This window comes from Chelonia mydas, chromosome 17 (genome assembly GCF_015237465.2).
Source record: "Chelonia mydas isolate rCheMyd1 chromosome 17, rCheMyd1.pri.v2, whole genome shotgun sequence".
NCBI lineage: Eukaryota > Metazoa > Chordata > Testudines > Cheloniidae > Chelonia > Chelonia mydas.
The window spans coordinates 2336411-2358586 of record NC_051257.2 but is presented as its reverse complement, the minus strand read 5'-3'; the positions used below and the strand labels follow the sequence as shown (position 1 = coordinate 2358586).

Below are 22176 nucleotides of genomic sequence, written 5' to 3'. Positions count from 1 at the left end.
CAGAGACCATGCTCTTTGGGGGCTCCCAGGAGTAAGCCCCCCTGCCCCCGAGTGCTCACCCTCCCGCAGAGCAACGCGGGCTGCTCCTGCCGTGCATCAGCCAGAGGGGGCACATCACTCCCCGGGCTGCAGCTTTCCCAGGGCCTGTTCTGGGAGAGCTGGGGCGGGCCCCAGCAATGCCCACCCCAAGGAGGGCACTTTGCCATGGCACAAAGGGGGCTGGGGTTGTGCCAATCTGCCTGTGGGGCTGGAGGTGGCACCTTGGTGTGCAGGGGAAATGGGATTTAGCAGGGGGATTTGGGGTAAGCCCAGCAGTCAGTGCCCCCTTCCTCCTGAGTGGCTGGCACCCTGCGTGGGCAGTGCACCCCCAGTGGGCTGGCACTGCAGTAACTGCACCAGATGTCTCTGGGGATGGGGTGGGGGGGTTAGCCAAGGCTCTGGTCGCTGCTGGGATGCCTTCAATCAAGTCAAACCCGTGTGCCCAGCTGTGTCCCACCCCCAGGGACTGAGCCAGGCTGGAGCTGGACCCTGGCTTGGGGCCCCCCTCCCCATAGAGCCCACATCTGCTAAGAGACAAATGTTAAAGACTTTTATTGGCGTCCACCGTGATCGCAGCCTGTGGGCCGGGCCCACCCGCCAGGCCGTGGCCACGTGCCTCGGCCACGTGCCCCAGCCCCTGCTGTACAGTTGGTGTGGGGAGGTGCCGTGGGCGACTAAGAAAAGGTCCCTACCCTGTCACAGCTTCGGGAGGGAGCCAAGCGCCCGCTGCTGCCCCGGTTTCAGTGTGATGGCTCCTCGCCGGGCGGTGGGTCCCCTCCGGCGGGGGGTGACCTGCCAGCCGGGTACACGGGGCCACGCCCCTGCGCTGGCATGCCAGAAGGTCTGTCCTCTGTGCAAACCGAGCGAAGGCCTGTGCCCCCAGCCTGGCGCAGGGCGGGCCTGGGCCCCATCTCAGCACAGGACCGCTGTGTTCTCGGGGGCAGGGGGACACGGGGACTTAGCACCATTTGACGTAAGGTTTCTCTGGGGTTTTGGACCCTGTGTGAGGAGTGTGGGCTGCGGGGGGTGCTAGGGAACCCCTCCGCCCAGGCCATGGGGCTGCAGCGTGTGGGCTGGGAGGGCCTGGCAGCAGGAACCTATGGCTGGCTCAGGGGGTGCTCCTGACTCCCCCCCCAATCCCCCTCAGTGGGCTCACTTGAGAGCTGGAGGGCCAGCAGGGGGCAGTCACGCCATGCTGGGCTGTCCCAGGGAAAGTGGGGAGGGGGCTCCCCATCCTAAAGATGGTGTTGGCAGACACCCCCGGCCTGGGGTGCGGGTGCTGCCCAGGCAGAGAAACCTGCCCCCGCTCCCCATAGTTCAGGAGTCAGCTCCAGCCGGGCACCCCAAAGGATCCTGGTGCGTGGGCTGCCCCAGGGCTGGGCTGTCAGCGGGTGGGCAGTGCTTCCTCTGGGGAATGGCTCCTGGGCATGGGGTGGGGGCTGCAGCACCTGCCCTGCCCCCTCCCCCTGCTAGCAGGCTTTGGTAAATGCCCACCCTAAGTGTGCTGGCAAGGGCCTGCCTGGGCAGCACCCCCGCGGGGCTGGGGAGGGCGCGGTCTGTGGGCACGGCCCTGGTGTGGGCTGCTCCCGGGCGGGCCGGGTGGCCTCTGGCAGGGCAGGGCCGGGCCGGTGGGGCTCCGTGGTTAGTGGCAAAGCGGCTGGCAGCCCACAGGCCTGGCCGGGCTCCTGGCTAAGTGCACTTGATGCTGTTTCGGTGCCTCGGAGCCCTGGGACTGGCGCGTGCTGAGAGGGCAGCAGACGGGGCTGGTGCCTACAGCCGGCGTGGGTTCAGCATGGAGGGCAGAGGTTACCTGCCCTGTGCCCGCCTCCCTAGGGGCTCCCTGGGTGCTAGCCTCCCCCATCTCTGGCCCTGCCATGGCCCAGCAGGCAGGGCTGGCTCTGCTCGTTCCCCGGCCCAGCTCCTGGGGGCAGCCCTGGGGCAAGGCAGGAAGGCAGGGCCTGGCACCAGCAGCCTCACACATGGCATAGGAGTGAATGTGTCCGGGCCGGCCGCTGGCAGTGCCAAAGCCCCATGCAGCCAGGCAGTGGGGGAAGGGCTCCGGGCAGCAGGCCTGGGGGAGTTGGGCAGTGTCCCTGGGTCACTGAAGACTTGGGGGCCTCTGTGAGCCCATAGTGGGGGGGAGAGTGTGTGCAGCTGGGCCCTGCCCTTGCTGTGGGTCACAGGGGGCGGGAGGCTCAGACAGGCTCAGCTGCCAGGGGAGGGGAGGGGCAGGGTAAGGGGCCCAGTCCAGGCAGCATGAGGTGTGGGGGGAAGCAGCTCCTGGTATCACCATGCAGCAGCGTTCCTGCTTCCCTGCGCAGCTCACCCCATCCGGCCCTGCCTCTGGGCCCCACACCGCTTAGTTAGCACCCTCCCTTCCTGACCCACAGCCCCCTGCTGTCCCCCTGCCCCCCAGCTCTGCTGGTGCCCCTCACTCCCGACCCGCAGCCTCTTGCTAGCCCAGCCCTGGGCTCTCCACCCCCTGCTCTGCCAGCCCCTACAGCTGGCTGTAGCTGGTGAGTACCCACCCACTGGGACTGGGGCGTGAGTAAGGGGCCTCGGGGTGCCCCCTGCCTTGCAGCAGGTCACCTCCTGCCACCGCAGCCCCGTCCTGTCCTCCCCTACAGGGTTATGGGCGCTGTGCCCTCTCCCCATTCTGTAAACTCCACCCCAGGCCCGCAATCTCTGCCCCTCACTGGCCGGGCCTGGGTCATTGGGGCTGCCCAGGGCAGGCGAGGGTTAATGAGGAGTCCAGGGGGCATGGGGAGCCAGCCCACTCCCTCTGGGGTGCAGGGCACCGTAAGCGGCGCTGCCGGGGCTCCCACCTCCCTCTGACGCAGCAGAGTCTCCTCGGGGCGGGGCAGCCCCGTGCCCCCTGGCAGTGTTCTTGGCATGGTCTCTGAATGGCTCCGTGCGATGGCATCTGCGGCGGGCCAGCGCTAGCACCTCTCTGCTCACGTGGGCACCGCTGCCACCCCGCCGCGGCTCAGGGAAGGCCCACCCCGGCCACGGGCCGGGCCCCGGCTCAGCGCGAGCTGGGCAAGAGCTGCAGGGCCCGTCGCAGGCGCTGGGCTACTGCTCGGTCAGCGAGAGCTGCAGGATGCGCCGCAGCTCCTCCTCCTCCTGCCGCGTGCGCCGCTCGGCCTCCGCCTGCTCCCGCGCCGACAGCTCCATGGCCAGGCGCAGCTGCTCGTCGTAGCTGCGGAACAGGGGGCTGGGCCCACCGCTGCCCCGGCCTTGCTGCTGGGGGCCGGCCTGCCGCGGGGGAGGCGTGTGCTGGGGTGACCTAGGGGGGCAGGGAACAGAGCAAAGATGAGTGGGGGTCCCGGGAATGCGGGTGCCAAGGCTGAGCCGAGGCTGCTGCGGGGCCCGTCGCCTGGACACCGGGTGGGTGAGCACAGCAGCTCTCCGCCCCCAGCTGGGACGCTAGAGCCCCGTTGGTCGCGCCTGCCGCCGGCGAGCAGAAGGCCCCAGTGTAATGACCCTGGTGGCGTCCCCAGGGAGCTGGAGTGTGGCCAGCTTCGTTACAGCTGGGGAAACTGAGGCACAGCCCGGGCAGGTGGCTGGGAGAGAGCTAGGGTCACCTCGCCAGGCTGGGCTGAGTATAGCTGTGGAACAGAGCCACGGGGCTAGGCTGTGTGGGGCCAATGGGCCGTGCGGGACAGACCGACCCCCCCCGCCCCGGCTCCAATGCCAGGCCCTGTGAGCCCTGACCCTGGATAGGACTAGCCAGACCTTACCAACCTGTCTCCTCGCCGGCCCTCCTGGGACATGGGGTGTGTGCCCGGCTTGCTGTTGGTCAAAGCTTCCCAGATGGTCACCTGCAGGGGAAGCCGCAGTGCATTAACCCTTCGCCTGCCACCTCCCCTCCCACTCCCCAGCCTGGCTGGCACTTCCTGGGGCCTGGCTGGGGGCTAGGCCAAGCCCAGGGCGTGGCCAGAGAGAGCAGAGGAGACATTTATCCCAGTGGGCACAGGGCCCCCAACACCAGCCCAGCTGCAGCAGCCCCTGGGCCTCTGTTCTCCTTGCTGGCGCTGCTGCCCTATGTGTGTGCCAGCGCCAAGGAGGGGCAGGGGAGGATCCGCCACGAGCTGCGGGTGGCAGCGTGGGGCTGCCCCGGGCCAGGCTGGCAGGCAGAGTGGGGCTCAGGGGGGCTGTGCTGCTCTTCTAGTGCTGTGGGGCTGGGACAGAACTAAGGTGAGAGCTGGTCCCCTGCAGCGCCCGAGGCTGGGTGCTCACCGCGCCCTGCCCGGCAGGAGGGGCAGCCCCAGGAGCCACGCGCTGGGATGAGGCTGTTCCCATCCCGTGACACCCGGCGGGCCCCGGGGCAGTTCTCGGTGGCGCCTAGCAGAGGGGGCGCAGAGCCCACCTGGTCGTACTCGGTGCCCGCCTCCAGCAGGCTCTGTTGGATGGCGAACTGCAGCAGGTCGTCGTCCTCCTCGCGCATGGCGTCCCGCTGGCTGCCCAGCACGCTGTACCCGGGCGGGGCCTCGAACAGGGACAGGTCCATCTCACAGGCCCGGCAGGAGGCTGCGGGGACCAGATGTGCCCGTCACTGCGGGGGGGGGACACGGCGCAGCATGCATCCCCTGCAGACTACACCCCCCAGCATGCACTCTGGTGGCTCACGCCACAATGCATGCTGGGAGCTGCAGGCCCCACAGCCCGGCCTCCCTAGGGAAGGGGAGGGCAGGTGCCAGCAGGACGGGGCACCGCGGCTACTGGCCTCCTGGCTGGTCGCCAACAGGGGGGCCAAAGGTCAAAGGGGGGGCTGCTAATGTGCACAAGCCCAACTCCCCCTCCCTTATAAAGCCGGAGAAGGGGACTAGGGGGCTGGTGCGCAGATAGCTCTGGACATGGGGGTGCTAAGGGCCGACCGCAGACCCCGGCGCCTTGCCCGTCCCCTCAGGGTCCCTCCCCGGGGCGGGTGCCGCGTACCCAGGGAGCTGGAGCTGCTGACGCTGGAGGAGTCGCTGCTAGGCGAGGGCGCCTCGCTGCCGGAGCTGCGGCGCACGGAGCTGACGGGCTCGTCGCAGCCGTTGAGGTTCCCGAAGGTGATGCGGGCGTTGAGGATGTGGAAGATGGGGATTTCTGGGAGGGGGAGAGAGCGGGCGCAGTGAGGGAGGTGCCACCTGCCGGGCCTGGGGCTGGCAGCTCCAGGGCCAGGAGACCAGCACATGCCTACCCGCCCCACACCCCCTCCCGCCCCATGGGGATCCGGGGCTGGCAGCTCCAGGGCCAGGGCCAGGAGAGCAGCCAGAGTCATACCTGGGCACTGCAGGCCCCAGGGAGCCCCTGGTCGTGGGGTGAGGGCACGGGCCAGGGCCTGGTGCACGGAGCTCCCGGCGGCCAGATCGGGGCAGGGCAGGGGCAGCGCGGCCTCACCTATCTTGACGGGGAAGCCAGGCGGCAGGCGGAGTGTGATGAAATCCCGGAGCTTGGCGAACAGCGCGTTGCTTATGGCCATGAGGTCGATGATCGGCCCCACCTGCTCGCACAGGGACAGCGGGTGATCCTCACACAGCCACAGCTTGGCCTTGAACCTGCAGCGGGAAGAGATGCCGACAAGAGCACGGGCCCCTGCCTGGCGCTGCCCTTCCGGCACTGTGCCCAGCTAGAGGGTCCCCCAGCACAGAGCCTTGCGGAGCACGGGCTGCCCATGAGAGCTCACTGGGCAGGTGCTGCCCTCTGCCCCATGGGACAGCCCATACTCCTCACAGTCTGGGCAGCCTGCACCGCAGTCTCATGTGGGGAGCCCCAGGCAGACCCCGGGCAGATTCGGGGGCGGCCCTGGCCATGCCCCTGCCCAGCCATTCTCTCCCAGATCAGCCTCTGGCCCGCTCCTGCTCTCTCTGCCCCACTCTCCTGCAGCAGTGAGTTCCACCTATCCCCAGCCTTCCCTCTCTTGACGGGGGTCCCCCTTTGCCCCAGGTTTCCTGGCGGGCTCCTCCTTACTTCTGCGTCTTGGTGGTGAGCTCCATGGGGCGCCCCATGTCTCTGCTGCCTAGCTCGAAGCTGGGGTCGAAGTACTCCTCGGGGGTGATGGCCGTGGGGTTGGTGTGGCTCCGGGTCTGCGTGATCAGCGTCTGCGCCGGGACGAGCAAAGGCCTCGTTAGCACAGCCAGGCTGGGGCTGCTCTGCTCAAACGCGGTCCCCTCGCCTCCCCCAGCTACTGGGGCTGTGCTGGTCTCAGAGCCGCCCCCAGCTCAGCCCACTACTCACCCCATTGCTGGGCCCCACATGCTGCTCGGCGATCCCCAGGAAGGACTGCAGCGGGGTCTTGCTGCCTGCAGAGAGACGGGGACAAAGCACGGGGCTGCAACACCAGCGGCTCCCCGGCTGGGGCAGCGCCGGGGCCTGCCTGCCTCCCCCAGCCAAAGGCGGATGGGAAAGTTATGGGGCTGCCGGGGAAGAAACAGGGCCCAACCCCTGGAGCCAGCCCTTACCTTTGCTCTTGGCCTTGTGCTGGTCGGAGAGGTGCTCCGTCCGCGTCCGTGTGATCAGCTCCACGTTGGACGCGCCGTAAACCTGCAGGGAGGAGCCCGAATGCCAGAGGCTGCAGCTCTCTCTGCCCGACAGCCCCCCAGAGGTGGGCCCCCGCCAGGGGCTGGGCTGGCAGGAGGGGGCAGTGGCTCCAGCCCCCCACGTGGGCGCTGTGACCAGGGCTCCTCAGGCTGCTCTCCCTGCCACTGGGGCCCTGGTCGGGAGCTAAGGCCCCACTGCCTTGGCCCGGCTGCTCGGGGGGCAGCCAAACGTGGGGCATTGTGGCTCTGCGCCCACCAAGGAGCCTTGGCTGGGGCCAGGTGAGCCCTGCTGGCGAGGAGGCCAAGGTGTGACCCTGCCTTTGTGCTGAGTCGGGTCCCGACATGGCTTCCCCTGCCCCTCCCAGAGCTGGGGAGGGAGCACTTGCCTCCCCCTGCCTGCTGCCCTGCGCCCCCCTGCCCATGGCCAGTGGCAAGGCCGCCCTGCCCCTCACCTTGGCCTCGTACCCGTTCACCACCTCTGTCTTCTCGCTCCGCCAGCCCAGAAGCCCCGTCTTGTTCCTGACGGCGACAAGGCAGCCGTGAGTGACAGACCCACGGGGGATTCACGCTCAGCCCCCCGCCATCTGCCAGGCCCTGCCCAGAACCAGGGACCCGGGGCACCCCTGGGCTGCAGCAGAAGTCGCCTGCCTCCCAGCCCCCTCCCGGAGCCTTCCCCTGCCCGGCGCGTGCCCACCTCTCGAAGGCGATGTTCTTGGTGTCGAGCTGTGTGGTGACGACGGGTGCGGTGAGCCGGCCCATCACCTGCTCCTCGGTGGGCTGCACGGCAGCCAGCAGGCCCTCGCGGTCGTGGCTGGCCAGTGCCAGCGTCTCGGAGTACACCACCTGCCGGTCGTGGTCGATCTCCAGCACCACTGCGCTGGTGTCTGCCGGGAGGAGGCCACGTCAGCACCTGCCCCCAGGGGCTGCAGCTCAGGGGGGGGGCTCCAGAGCGGCGCGGGGGGTGCGGGCTGGGGGCATGGGGGAGTGCAGGAGGGCCGTGCATGCATGTGCCAGGGGCCTGCCTGAGTGTGCCCGTGCTGGATCTCCAGGTGTGGCAGAGCCACCCTCCCTGGCAGCGAGCAGGGGGGCTGCCCCGCCCCCAGACATCAGCACCTCCCCCATCCATAACTGCCCCTCTGGCTGCACGAACCCCACGCTCCCCCTCCACGCTGCTGCGTCTGCTTGCCAGCTTCAGGCTGCCAGCCGGCAGGGAGGCGTCTCCCTCATGCCACCTGGTGTCTAGACGGGGCTTTTCACTCCTCCGCCCAGCCAGCAGGATGAGACCTCTGCGACGCTCGTGCCAGGGGAGCGGGCAGCAGCCAGGGCATAGAGCACCCGCCCCAGGCCCGCAGGGCTAAGCTGGGCGTTTCCAGAGCACTGCCCAGCCAGCGGGCTCCCCCACCACGCGCCCCGGCACCTCCCGCACGGGGTCACCCCAGTGACCGGCTGCGGCGCAGGGGGAGAGAGGTGGCACGTCCAGCTGCGGGCAGGTGTGTGTGGGGGGGAGTGCACTGAGTGGCCGGCGTGGCCCCGCTGCAGCGAGATGGGCGTGTGCGTTGTCAACAGCCGGTGCCCACGGGCTGCCCCGGGCAGGGCTGGGGGCCGCGGCCCTGCTGCCCTCAGAGCCTTCCGGCACCGCGCTGTGCCGGGGGCCACGCCGACCTTGTCCCCGGAAGACGAAGCTGCGGTTTCCCCGCTGCCAGGTCATGTGGTCGAAGCCCAGCAGCGTCGTGTCCACACGCAGGTTCTGGCCGCTCTTCCACACCTTGTAGGTGTCGCTGGGGCAGATCTTGGAGACCAAGGGCACTGTGGGGAGGGCAATGTTAGGGGCAAGTCCCCCGTGGCTAGAGCCACCCCTCAACCCCTGTCACGCTGCCTCGTGGGGCGGTGGGCAGGGGCGTCCCGCTGGCCTGGGACCCATTGCTCCAGGGGCCAGGAGATAGAATTCCCCAAACCACCACTGGCCAGAGCTCTCCACTCGGGGGGAGCAGGGTGGGGGGCCCAGCAGGTGAGGGGAGAGGCAGTGGGGTCCCCAGCAGGGAGGGGTCCCCAGCAGGGAGGAGGCAGGTGGCCCTTGGACTCGAGGGCTGCCTGGGGCCGTCACAGGTGTGGGTGAGCACCGGGGTCTGGGGTGATGCGAGGGGCGTCCATGGGCTTGGGGGGGGGGCAGCAATAGGGCGAAAGTGCTGGGCCCAGCCTCCCCCTGGTGGCCCCAGAACTTACCCCAGCTGGTGAATTCCCATTTCATCTCCACGTAGAAATCCTGGGCCTGGGGAGAGGAGAGAGAGGCCGGGGTTGAGGGCACCCAGTGCCACCCACGGGATCGCCTCACACCCAGCAGCTGCAGGAACAGGGAGCCAGGAGTCCTTGGTGTGACCATGTACGAACCCTGCCAGCTTCCCCCTACATGGGGCTGGCGCTGGGCACATGAAGCCCGCTGGGCAGGGCCGGGCAGGGGACCCCTGGCCCAGGGAGCACTGGCTCCTTGCGGTGGCCCAGGGCAAGAAGAGGGTGCAAGCGGGGGCTGTACCTTGCGTAGCTTCTCCAGCAAGATGGGGATCCCAGCCAGGCGCTTGACGGCTCGCTGATAGTCACGGTACCGCAGGACCAGCTGCACCAGCTCCAGGTCGCGGGTGCTCACTGCCTCTTGGAGCACTGGGGGGTCAGAGGGGGGTATCAGGGGCAGCGGGCAGGGTCCCCTCTGCCCACGTGACCAGGAGAGCCAGCCCTGCCCCAGCCTGCACCGGGGAGGGCAGCACCTGGCCAGGGTACCCTGTCCCAGACCAGGGAGGCACCTGGCCTGGTCCTCTGGCAGTGCCCCTGGGCAGAGCTGGACTCCTGCAGCTCTGTGAGGCCCGTGGTTTGCTTCAGCCAGGCCCTTAGGGTCCCCCTGGGGCTGCCCCCTCCCACCTGCCCTGAGCCACTGCAGGAGCACAGGCTGGCTACCTGCACGCGCGGGTGGGGGTGCTGGGAACGGACACTGCAGGCCTATACAGCACCTCCACAATGTCTGCCAGGAGCCCTGGGGGCTGCTGTGTTGGGTGGGGGTGGTACTGAGGGGCTCCAGCAGAGGGGCTGTGCGTTGGGATTGGGGGGCACCAGCAGAGCTGGGGGGATGGACAAGGGGCTGGGCTAGCAGGGGCTGTGGGTTGGGATCAATGTTCCCTCTAATTTTTTACGTTCATGTGCCGAATGAATTTTGTTCTGTGCACCAATATGGAAGTGATGTGTGGCAGGGGTGGGACTGAGGGGATTGGGGTGTGGGAGGGGGCTTAGGGCTGGGGCAGAGGGTTGGTGTGCAGGGGGTGAGAGCTCTGGGGTGGGGCCAGGGATGAGGGGATTGGGGTGCAGGCTGCCCTGGGGCAGCAGTGGGGAGAGAGGCCTAGCAGGGCTGGGCTGGGCTGGGCTGGGGGAGGGACGCCACTCCCCGCATGTGCGGCCCTTGATAGCCTGTTGCACAGCCGTGCAGCTTACAGAGAACTTAGCTTGGGATGGGGGGCACCGGCAGAGCTGGGGGAGCCAGGCGGGCTAGCAGGGGGTTGCAGGTCAGGAGTGAGGGGCACCGGCGGAGCTGGGGGAGCCAGACGGGCTAGCAGGGGGTTGCAGGTCAGGAGTGAGGGGCACCGGCGGAGCTGGGGGAGCCAGGGTGGGCTAGGGGCTCAGCAGAGGTGGCTAGGGGCAGGGTGCCCAAGTGCTCCCGCTCTTCAGCCCCCACCTGCACTGCACAGTGACCTCCATGAGCTCACATCAGGCGCCTGGTTGCTCTGTCACCCCCCCACCCCCCGTGCAGTGGAGCTGGTCTCACTGGTATCTGTTGCCTGTTAAGTGCCAGCCCCTGCAGAGCTGGCTCTGGTGCCTAGAAACAGCAGCATCCCCAGGTGCCAGCCCCCCGGCACAGCAGAGGTGCGGCTGCTGCAGGCCCTGGCTGTCAGCCTCCCCCCGGCGTCCCAGAGCCACCTGCCCACCTGTCCAGCCGCTGCGGTTCTCCTTGCCCACATCAGCTCCGTGCTGGAGCAGGACCCTGGCGCAGTCCAGGTGGCCCAGTGTGGTGGCGAGGTGCAAGGGCGTGCGGCCCCGCGGGTCCAGCTGCTCAATGTCCACCTGCCAGGAGAGCCCAGAGAGGGGCTTAGCTGGGGGTGATCCAGGGACAGGGTTCGGGGGAGCAGCCGCAGCAGGCCTGGCTGCTGCTCCGGATGGGGCTGCTCCCAGCCGTCATCATCTCTGTGGGGTGCTGGGACCTGGCGCCCCTGGAGTCTCAGTGCTCTGGGGGCGGGTGTAGGCCCTGCTGGGTCTGGTGGGGGAGGGCACAGAGCTGTCCAAGGAACCGGCTGGTGAGAGCCCCTGGCCTGGGAATTCGGGGCGCAGGGTTCCTCTGGCCAGGGCCAGCCATTCGCCCATTGGTGCCGTTTGTTCTTTGTGGGGGGAGCCCCATGCAGATGAGCCAGTGTGAGACTCCGATGCCCTGGGCTGGCTGCTTCTCTGGCCAACACAGCACCGGGCATGGCAGACAGGCTACAACCCAGGCCCCATGGACATCCCCCCAGTTCTGCCTCCAGAAGCCAAGCGGTTTGAGCCCAAGCCCATTCAAAGGCAGCCCTGGAATGGGTGAAATTAGAGCCCCCGATCCCCACCTCCCCCCAGGGCCTGACTTTGAGCTGGGACCTGACCAGCCCCCGGGCAGCTGCAGCCTGTGCTGGTGAAAGTCAGGGGAGAGAGGCTCCAGGCCCACAAGTGCAGCCCATAGGGCTGGGGGTGAGTGACCCCGCCTGGGCCCAAAGGCCTTCCCCAGCTCCGGCTCTGGCCTGGGCCCTGGGGGCTCCCTCCTGCACTGCAGGGGGACATGGCAGGGGAATCCCGACAGCAGGCGGGAGGACTGACAACAGGGCACCTTGCTGGGGCAGGGAGTGAATGCTCCGGTCCGTGCCAGCAGCGCCATCCTGGGAGCAGCTGCCCAGATGAGCCTGTTCTCTCCCCACGCCCAGCGAGGCCAGGGGAGTGTGATCTCTGGGACTCAGAGTGAGGGGGCCCACGGCCTTTATCCCCATGACCCCTGGGCAGCCCAGCCAGGTGGGGAAAAGCTGAGCTCTGTGGGGCAGAGCTAGAGCTATTGGGGGTGGGGTCTCCTGTATTGGGGTCAGCGAAGAGCATCCACTCCCTGCTCCCATCCCATCCCATCCCTGCTGCCCCAGCTGGCCCAGCCTGTGTGCTGGGAATCAGCCCATGCCAGCTGGAGGAGCCCACATGGACTCCTGTGCGCCAGGCCTGGGCACTCCCTGCCCAAAGCCGCAGGGCAGGTAGTCGGAGGCCTCCGGGATGCAGCCAGGGTAGGGCACCTGCCCCCGCAAAGCACATCTCCCCCTGCCTCCAGCGGAGAAGGGCACTCAGCCTCCTCGGCCCTGGCTGGGTCAGCCAAGGAGGGGCCGGTCATGCTGGCAGCTCCGGGGCATGAAGGACAGCACTGGGCTAGCAGCCCCTGAGTTCCTTGGAGGTGGGCTGCGGGGCACGATTCGAGCCAGCACCCTGCTGGAGGGGCTCCATCCCCCCCCCACACACACCTGGCCCAAGCACTGAGCTGATGTCCCCTCAGTTAGGTAGCGAGCTGGGGAGGGCGTCCAGCTGTGCTGGGCCCAGGACAGGAGCGAGGTGGAAGGGTTAATAGCATTTATTGGCCCAGCTTCTGCTGGGGAGAGACAAGCTAGAGAGTCTGAGCCACGCACTTGAGCCAATGCAGGCTGTCACTGCCCCCGGCCTCCCTCGGTAAATCCACCGGCCTTTATCTGTGACCAATGACACTGTGGCTCTGTGTCGCATCCCCTGTTCCTGCCCCGTGTCATCCCGGCACTGCTGCCCGGCAGCTCACGTCCCTGTGTGCCCAGCATGCGCTACCCTGCCCTCACGTGCCCCCTTGCATGTTATTTCCAGCTGTGGTATGCATCACGTCACGCCCAGCCAGACGTGCCAATCACCGCACCTCAGGCCATGTGTGCTCCCCCTCCTGCTCTGAGGGCGTGCGGCAGGGGCAAGTGGGATCTGACCTACCCCCTGAGGCCCAGCCCCCGCTCCTGGCAGAGGCGCCTGGCTGGACTCACCGCCCAGCTCTGCACCATGGGCCCTGCCGCTGGGACTGGCTGGGAGCTCAGCGCATGCCCCAGGCTGTGGCTGAAGGCCCGGAGCGTGGGGACAGCCGGGGGCTCCTCCTGCGCACATCCCCATCTGTGCCCCGCGTCCCTTCTGTGGGGGCAGCCGGGAGGGCTGCCACCGCCCGCTGTGCCCGATAGCACAAGGCTCCCGCTCTGCGGGCAGCTCCGTTCCCATCCCCCGCTGCTCCCCCCAGCCCTTCCCGCTGAAAGCCCAGAGGCAACCCAGGGGAGCGCCTGTCACATCCACTTCCCGCCCGGCTGCCGAGGAGGCCATGCATGAAAGGCACATGCCAAGCTGAGGAGATGACAAGCTGGGTTTGCCGGGTCAAGGGGCAGCTGGGCTGGCGTCCAAGTCCCGGTGGGGGGAGAGGACAGCAGCTCTTGTGAGTGCCATGCCAGGAGCCATGCTAGGGATGGGGTGGGGTGCCAGGCCACAGGGCTAGGAGGCACAGGAGAGGGGGTCTGACCCTGCAGGGGGTCCTGTGAGAGCCGGGGGGGGAGTCCCACTCCCTGCAGAGCCTGGCCCCTGGGTAGAGGGGGGCCCAGCAACACCCCCACTTGCAGGCACAGCAAGCCCTGCTCACAGGGCAGCCCTGCCTTTACCCCTCCAGCCGCTGCAGAGAGATGGACCCGACAGCAACCCCAGCCCCCAGCTGCCTGGAGCTTGCAGGTTCCAGGCCCATCTCTGCTGCCCGCCCGGAGGCGCGGGCACAATGGTGTTGTGTGGCGCTGAAACGGTTAATGGCTTCTGGCCTGCAGGGCTCTGGGCCAAGCCAGGTGAGCTGCCGGGAGCCCACTGGCTAGAGATGGCCGGGCTCCCAGGTGCCAGCTATTTCCTGAGCGTGCCCTGCCCGCTGGGCTGGGTCTGCAGCCCGTGGGGAGTGGGAGGCGAGGCTCAGCTGGGTCTGCAGCAGGAGCCGGCCAGGGCCCCGCTCTGTGCCACGGGGATGGGGTCAGGGCCCCGCTCTGTGCTGTGGGGGGTCAGGGCCCCGCTCTGTGCCACGGGGGTGGGGTCAGGGCCCCGCTCTGTGCTGTGGGGGGTCAGGGCCCCGCTCTGTGCCACGGGGGTGGGGTCAGGGCCCCGCTCTGTGCCACGGGGGGTCAGGGCCCCGCTCTGTGCCGGGTTGGGCCCTGGCTGGATGTGATGGGGGTGCATGTCTGGAGGTGGCAGCTAGCGGCTCTGGGCCAGCGTCTCCTCCAGCCCCCCTGGCTAGAGGCACAGGGGCCCTGAGAGGAGCCCTGGAGTGTGGGAGCCCCCCCCGGGGAGCAGTGGGGGGCTGCAGGTTGGAATGAGGAGCATAGGCGGGGGGGAGCCGAGTCCCTGACTTGGGTGAGTGGGGCCCCACTTTTCCTGGCCGCTCTGCCACAGGGAGGCTCCCTAGGAGCATTGGGGGGCGGGACCAGGTTGCTTGGAGACGACTCTCCCTGGAGCCCCTCCCCCACCAGTGCTAATTGCCCCACACTCCCTTGCCAGACACTAGCTCCCAGGGGCCGATTCTTGTTGCGGAGAGAAACTGTAACCCCCCCGGGGGGGGAGCTGCACTGCTGCCAGGCTGCCCTGCCCCCGTGCCCCGGCACTCTGGGGGGCTGTGTCAGGAGAGGAGCCCCCAGCTCAGTGCCAGGGGCTGAGGACTGGCACAAACCCCTCCCTCCCCATCAGCTGCCCCAGCCTCCCTGGAGCAGCCAGTGCGGTTGGGCGCTGCCAGCCACGCTGGGGCGTCTCCCACAATCCTGCCCAGGGAGCAGAGCTCGGCCATCCCCTGCCATGCACCTCGGGGGTGCCCCAATCACAACCCTGGGGAGGGAGGAGCCCGCAAGGGGTCTCAGCCTCGCCCCGCCCGGGCAGCCGGGCTCTCCGACGCTCAGGTCTGACTTCCCCATGCCCTGGTTCCTGCCTCGGTGCTTCCTATTCACATGCCAGCTGGATCCAACTGTTAACACCCCCAGGTGCTGCTCCTGTGAGCCCCCCAAACCCACACTGTCCCTCCCGGCCCAGCTCTGGTGCCAGAGCCCTAGCTCCCAGAGCCAATCCTGGCACAGCCATGGCCTCCCCTCCACCCTGCCCGTCTTGGATGGCAGAGGCCTGGCAAATGTAGCTGTCCCGTCGGAGGGGCACGGCGCATGCTGCCCCTTGGCCTGGCCCGCAGTACTGAGACCCAGGCACTGCCAGGGGGTGCCCCAGAAACAAAACCGGTTCTGGAAGCAGCACCTCCAGTGTAGCAGGAGCTGGCGTGTTAATTAAACGCTCTCCAAGGTGATCGCTAGCTGGCTCTTAATTGCTCTGATGAAAAGGTCTCTAACTAATTAAAGAAAACACACACACCCCAGCCCTCCAGCTGGGAGCTGGTTAATGCAGCTTCCCCCCACCCCTGGCTGCGGGAGCCGGGCTTTCCTGGGGGCTGGGCCCAGTAGGGTACAGCCCCAGGGAGGGGATGGGACACGGGCCCCTCACTGTGGACCAGGAACCAAAGCTGGCTCTTGGTGCCTTGGGTGTCAATCCAGAGTCACCCCATTTACACCAGGGTGACTGATCATGATGTGACTGGCTGGAAGCAGAAGCTAATGCCCAGGCTTCCCACCCAGCCAGCTCTCTGCTCCCAGGCCATCCCCACTTCCCTGCAGCAGCCCCCACCTGCATGCATGGCCCGGCACTTCCCCCACCCAGCGCCGCCCGTGACTACACTGCTCACACTGCTGCTGCGTTCGGCCTGTTTGCTGAGGACCCCACTTAGGCCTTCGGGACCTGGGGGGCCAGCCCCAAGTGCTGCTGCCTGGTCCCCAGGCCGGGGCTCTGTGCAGCACCCGGCTCCCATTGCCTGGGGGGGGTGAGGCCCTGAGGCAGCTGCGTGGCTCCTGCCCCTGCTCGTGGCTGGCGAGTGGCAGCGTCTCTCGCCCAGGCACCAGGAGGATGGGACTCGGCAAAGCAGGTTGGCGTGGCCAGATAGGGTCAGCAATCTTGGCTGCAGGGGAGGAGGCGCTGCACAAGGGTGGTCTCAGCAGGCCATGGCCGTGGAGAGAGGGCCGGGGGGGGTGTTACAGGCCCTGCAGGGACAGCTGCCTCCTTCGTTCGTGGCTGCGTTTGGCTTGGCCCAAGCCTGGCAGTGACTTGTTCACCAGGCATTGGCTGCTGGCTCCCCGCACGCCCGCGGGGCTGCAGGGCGAGGGGCCGCTGGAGGAGCCCAACCGCCCAGCTGGGCAGACGGCAGAATGTGGGGGCTGGGACTGGTCATAACAACTCACTGCACCTCCGGGCCAGGGTTCCTTGGGGGGGCTGCTGTTTGTCCCAGATGGTCATAACAGCCCCATCACCCTGAGAGCCGGGGGCTCCGTCCAGAGCCATGAGCCCAGACACCACTGCCCTGCCCACCCCAGGGCCCTGGGATGCGGTTCCCCGCTGACCCCCATACGCAGGCTGAACCGACTCTGACTTCCTGCAGGGCTGCTAAGGGCCAGCCTTTGCCAACGGGCAGCTGGGGGCAGCTGGCTTCAGAGGGCACCAATCATCGTGCCCGCCAGGAAAAAGGAAGGGTGCTGACCAGGGCATGGGGAGGGGTTATTGCAGAGTTCATCCTGCAGCCTGAGATGCCAGTTTCCATTGATGGGCACTCGGAGCTGCCCTGGTGCCGGCTGGGCAGTGCCAAGGGGGGAAGAGGAACTGTTTGTGATTCCTACTGTTTAATCCACAGGCGCTGCCTGGCTCCACCCAATTGGAGTGGCCGTGCCAGCCGGCTCCAGCCCAGCCCACCCCTCAGTGCCAGCCAGAACCTGCCGCTGGTGAGTCGAGCTGCGCCCCAGGTCCCCACCCCCCAGCTGGCCAAGAGAAGCTCTGCCCAGGGTGCGGGTGTAGCCCCGTGACGTCTCCCCGGAGCTGACAGAGCAGGGCTCTTCCAGTGCAGGCCTGGCTCGCTGCTGCTCGTGCCCGGGGAACTCAGGCTCCAGGGCCGACCCCACTGGCTGACCCGTCCAAGCAAGAGTTGAATGTGCCCTCGGGCTCAGCTCCATGTTCTGCTCCCTTCCCCACCCCTTGGTGCCTTGCCACATATCGGGCTCTGAAACATGCTCCAGACGCCTTGTGGGATTTCCCAGGGGGCGGGCTTGCCTTGGGGCAGGGAATCCGTGGGGCAGGAATGCCAGGGCTGGTCTTGCAAGCAGCCACCCGGATCCTTTGGCTTTGCCATAGCCAAGAGGCAGCATGGCTCTCCGGAGCAATGGAGAGGGGATTCCCTCGCTGCTGCCCCAGACCCCTCCCAGTCCTGGCTCCATGCTGGCAGCAGGAGAGTGTGAAAAGTCCCCCCGACCCGGGGCTTGGCACAGAGCGATCGGGGAGCCGCGAGTTCTGAGGTGAGCCCTGCCAGCGACCGCGGAGAGGGGCAGCCAGGGCCAAGACGGCTATGTCCCGTTTGCGGGGGGCCAGGGCCCAAAAGTGGGTGAGCTGGAAGGAGGCTTGGGGCAGAGACTTGGCGTGGCTCATCCCCGCTGGTGAGTATCTTCTGCCCTGAGCTCCCCGAACCCAGCTCAGCCTGGCTGTGGTGATGCGCAGGCACCATCTCAGGGCCCTGGCTGCCCCGAGCCAGGTGTTCACCGCTGCGCTCAGAGCTGGGCAGAGGGCACAGAGGGTGAGATGCCAGCACTCTGCACTGCCAGTGGTGCCCCCGTGGTGCCAGGTCCACGTGTGTGACCTCAGCCACATCTCTCGGGCCTTGAGCTCTTGGAATCTGGGCTGGATCTGTCTGGGCCTCAGCCCCCCCACCCCCAAGGAGCGGGTGCTAATCATCCCTTGGGCTCACCAGGCTGGCTGGCTGGGGCCTTTCATTGCTAGTGTGATACATTAGATTGCAAGCTCCTTGGGGCTGGGACCGGGACCGGATCCCACTGTCTGCCCGGCACACCGGGGCTCAGATCTCAGCTACTGCCCTGGGCTGGGGCTGGCTCTGGCTCTGTAGCTGAGCTGGGCTCCAGCAGCCAGCACTGGCCTTCCCTCTGCATTGTGGGGGGGTCTCTGGGGCCTGGCTAGGAGGGGAGGGAGTCAGCCCACAACTCTCGCCGCTGACTGTGGCACCAGGAATGACCTGTGCAGAACCTGAGAACCAGAGAGTTCCCGCAGGCAGCACACCACGCTCTCCTCTTCCGGCCGGACCGCGAAGTGCAATGCCCATGGCAGCCCCTTTCCAGGGGCCGGTCTGTGTGAGCTGCCTCCCTGCCCCCCACAATGTCTGGGGCTCCTTTCCAGAGGGACCTTTGCCTAGGCAGGGTCTGGGCTGCTCCTATTTAAGGGAGCCCTAACCTGACAAAATGCAGCTCGCCAGGGGTGCAGCCAGGACTCAGCTGACGCAGCCCCTGCCCCAAACAGCTCCTCCGTGGGCCCCACCCTCCCTGCTGGCGGTAATGCTCACTACTGGCATGCAGGCTGTAGCCTCCTGGAGGAGCCCAGGGATGTTCGCTGGACTGCGGCCGAAGTGGCAGATACGGAGCAGGCAGGTTGCCCTGCGGCAGGCTGGTACGGGAAGGACCAGTTGCCCTTGAGCGATTGGAGTGAGGCCGGGGGGCTGTACGGTGGGCTGTGTTTTGGGAGAGGCCGGATGTCTCGACAGGAGAGGCACAGCCCGACGTTCTGGGCAGGATGCAGGCAACACTGGGCGAGGGTCTCTGCCCTGCACGTGGAGGAGGTCAGACGGGGTGATCCCAACAGCCGCCGTGGACCAGAGACCCTGCTGGGACCTGCCGCTGGTGCTACCCGGCTTAGAGCCATGGGCTGCCTGGGGCCTGAGAACTGCACCCCGAGCCCTCCAGCGAGGCACTGCACAGGGCTCTCGTGGGCACCAGGGGCAGGGCATTTAAGCCAACCTCCAGCCCAGGCAGCTCCTACCAACCAAACCTGGTTTTACTGCTGCCTTTTCCAGCCACGTCTCAGACAATGGGGAGAGACCTTGTGCATCTTGGAGAATTTTTCCTTCAGAGGAAAAGCCACCACGATGTTCCAAAGACATAAGTTACCAAGCGGGGCGTAAAAATCCCCCTTGCTATTTCTACGCTCGTCCGGTCCGTTCTGGGCACGGGGAAATGGCCAGCACACACTTCGTCAATTTAGCCGAGATCTCCGCCTCCCCGAGCTGCTGCTAAAAATGACCCTGAATTACGAGAGAAATAAAACGCAGGAGATTCCCCCACAGGCTGCTCGGATCAGGAAAGAGGAGAAAACAGGAGCTCATACGTGGCCGCTCCATTTCCATGCAAATCACAATTAGGCCAGGATCTCTCCACAGCTGCCTGCTACAATACAGACGGGTGTGGCACCAGCCAGCCAAGGTAAAGAAAAGCCTTGCAGCCATAGCAAATATCCCAGCCGGAAGAAGATGCGTCAGAGGCGGTTGTACGTCTCATTGTAAAAACAACGAAGGACCTGATCCTGCAAGGTGCTGAGCGCTCTTGGCTCACGGTTCCTGGGCACCAGCAGGGTCTGCAAACTCAGGCATCGTCACACACTTCACACAAGTTCAGCCACAGGGAGTTGTGCCCTGGCACAGGGCGGGCAGGCAAAGGAGGAAGTTGGGATACCCGAATGCAGAACTGCCTGGGGTTTGCCATTTTCCCCACAACACCATACTATTGTTGTAAGGGAGACAGCTTTGCGCTGCTTGGGGGAGGGGGGGTGTTAATTAGTTGAATAACAGTGACAAAGAACCCCCCCACCCTCCCCAAGCTGGTAAATTCATATTTTGATACTGTGGAAACCCAGCTTAATTATCTGCCAGGGCCAGCGGCCCCAGGAGCTCATACTCTCTGCCTGGTGTAAATGTGTTCACCAGAGCGTGCCCAGGACAAGCCGTGCTGGAACGCAGTCCTGACACGCACACTGCCCGTTTCCCAAGGTCCATGTCCTTGCTCTTAGCAGGTGTTGTTTTCACCATAGCAGAGACAACTGCACCTCCAGCTACTCCAGATTAATTGTGAGGTGAAACATATATTGAGTGTCTATAACAAACCACCCACGCCAGGCTGGAGAGGAAAGGAGGAAGAGGGGCCCGCGGCCTAGCGCTCATCTGCTCCTAGCACCCCAGCTCTCAATGAGTCGTTAACACCCACGCTGGGAGTTTCAACCCAGTCCAAGGGAATTAGGTGACCAGCTTCCACTGCAATTCCCTGGGATTTGGGTGTGGATTCCTGTAGGGCCAGGCAGATCACAGCCTCGGGTGCAAGGTGATCCTCGGGAGCATGCATGAAGGGGATTGCATGCTCTGAGGCCAGAGGGAATGTATGTGCCCTGGGATCTCGCTGAGCCAGCCGACTGATGCGGGAACTGCTCCGGTCCCATGGTGACGGGCGGTGGCACAAAGCCCTTAGGCAGTCACAAGCTCCCAAACCCAGGGGGCGTTTGGATGGAAAAAGGTGGCCGAGCATCACCGACGGTGGCCACCATCCCACACAGGCCATGAGCCAGGTGCTGAGCCATCTCAGTGGCTGGGCTCCTGATAGAGGTGAACCAATTGGTCCAAAGCTGGCACCCTGCTCTGCGGCCCTTTCCTTAGGCCTCGAGCACCCTGGCCCCAGGACGTACCCCTCTACAAATACTCAGCACCCCAGGGTGCGAAAAGCCAGCACTCTGGGACGCCCACCCTGCAGTGCTTTGCCTGCTGCTTGGGGATTTCTGTCGGCTGCTTTCCACGCTGGCGCTGCCCATGGCACGACAGCCAGTCCCTGGATCCCCCAGCCCCGGTGAGGGGCTAGGGACAGTTTCTGGGGAGAAGGGCTTTTGGGGGAGGGTCAAATCATACAGCAGGATCCCCAGCCCCCTCCTCGCCTCCCTTCTGGCACCACTGCGCTGTTACCTACCCCAAGTCCTAGCGGGCCAAGGGCCAGCCCGCCACGGCAAAGACCCCGCTCCCCCTCCCCCAGACCCACTGCAGTGGGAGGCTGCCTGCAGCCGCCCAGCAAGGGCCCTGCTGGCTGCAGCCTGGGAGCCGGGGAAGCCCTGCCATGGAGACACGTTCCCAGGGATGCTGCTGCTGCTGGGGGGGGCGGCGATTCTGTTGCATCAGTTCCCCCCCCCCCCGCCCGCCCGCCGCGGCCCCAGCACTAGCCCCGTTGCCCCCCAGCACAGTCCCAGGCTGAGCCGCGGGGGGGGGCAGGGGGGGCTCGGTGCCCCCCAGCCCGGCGCTGCCCCCGCCCCGCCGGCCGGACCCACCTGCTGGGTGCTGAGCTCGCGGTCCAGCTCGCGGGCTCGGTTGTGCCAGACCAGGCGGTGCAGCGGGTACCCGCCCTCCGGCCCGGCGGCGGCGGCGGCGGCGGCGATCATGCTGTCGGCACGCCGGCTCCGGCGGCGCAGGGGCGAGGGGCTGGGCGCAGGGCTGCCGGCGGCGCGGGGCGGAGGCATGTGGCTGGGAGGGGACCTCCGGCGCGCCGGGCCCGGCTCCGGGGCTCCCCGAGAGGGGGGCGCTCCCGCGCCGAGCGCCGGGCCCCGGGCAGCGCTGCGCGCTCCGCCCGCGCACACAAAGGGAAGCGCCCGGCCGCGCCGCGCCGCGCAGCGCCCACCCGGAGCGCAGGCGGCGGCAGGAAGCGGCGCGGGCTGCCCCAGGGCCCCGAGCCCCAGCGGGCCCCCCGGCCCCGGCATGGCCCCCGCCCCGCTCCGGGACCAGCCCCGCCGGGCGCCGGCTGGCGAGCTCCGTGCAGCGGCCTGGCGGCGGGGCCTGATGGGAGCTGTAGTTCCCCGCCCGGCCGGGGGCAGGGCCGGGCTCTCTGCCCCCCGGCGCTGCGGGGCGCTCCGGGACCTGGGCAGCCCGGCCCCAGGCTCATCTTCCTCCCACCTCGGCCGGGGGCTGCGCTGGCTTCTCCCCGGTACTGCCCCATGGCCCTGCCCCTGCCCCAGCCCCCTGCCTGCCCTGGCTCCCGCAGCCCCTCCGCTGGGCCTGCAGGGACCGTGCCCCCCGGCCAACATCCCCTCAGTGCTCTGGTGGCAGCCGGGGGCCCCATCTCAGAGCTGGGTCGTGGGCACTAGGTTCCATCCCCTTGTCCTCGCCTAAGGGCCCCGTGTCACACCCGCTCCTCCTGTGAGACACATGGAGGTCCTGGGCTTTCACCTGACCTAGCAACCTCAGTGTGGCCCCCAGGACCTCTCGCTATGTCACTGGTACCCCCCTGTACCGCGACCCCTGGCTCCTCCCCAGCACTGCACATAGATCTGTCTGGTGGACTTCTTGAGACAGAAGTGCTGGGAGGAGCCACTGGTCACGGTCTATGCAGGGTGTAGGTAGGAGAGAGGTCCTGGTGGCCGCTGGATTAAGAGATTGAAGTCCAGGACCTCCATGGCAGCATTCTCTGAAATACTTCCAGTTCCATGCGCAGGGCCAGCCAGACAGGCAGAGCTGTCTCCATACAGGGTCTCCATGCAGGGAGGAGACGGTGCTGTTTGGAGGAGGGATTTAGGTTTATTAGGAACTGGGGAACCTTTTAGGAAAGGAGGAGCCTATGCAGGAAGG

General features: G+C 67.1%; 1 protein-coding gene across 2 annotated transcripts; it reads right to left on the bottom strand.

The window, feature by feature from the left end:
• Window positions 1–574: 574 nt before the first annotated feature.
• Window positions 575–21248, bottom strand: ANKRD13B (ankyrin repeat domain 13B). 2 transcript variants are annotated; one of them, XM_037880694.2, is made up of 15 exons: window positions 20886–21248; window positions 10529–10664; window positions 9094–9218; window positions 8787–8832; window positions 8226–8369; window positions 7258–7447; window positions 7016–7082; window positions 6486–6567; window positions 6262–6326; window positions 5995–6125; window positions 5425–5582; window positions 4978–5130; window positions 4409–4569; window positions 3780–3860; window positions 575–3325 (listed from the first exon to the last, which is right to left on the bottom strand). In XM_037880694.2, the coding sequence occupies exons 1-15, from the start codon at window positions 21072–21074 to the stop codon at window positions 3065–3067; spliced, it is 1989 nt and encodes a 662-aa protein (XP_037736622.1). In that variant the 5' UTR covers window positions 21075–21248; the 3' UTR covers window positions 575–3064. The 2 variants fall into 2 exon arrangements, with proteins under 2 accessions (XP_037736622.1, XP_037736623.1); XM_037880695.2 differs by having other exon boundaries at window positions 3784–3860; window positions 20886–21245.
• Between the last annotated feature and the right edge of the window lie 928 nt (window positions 21249–22176).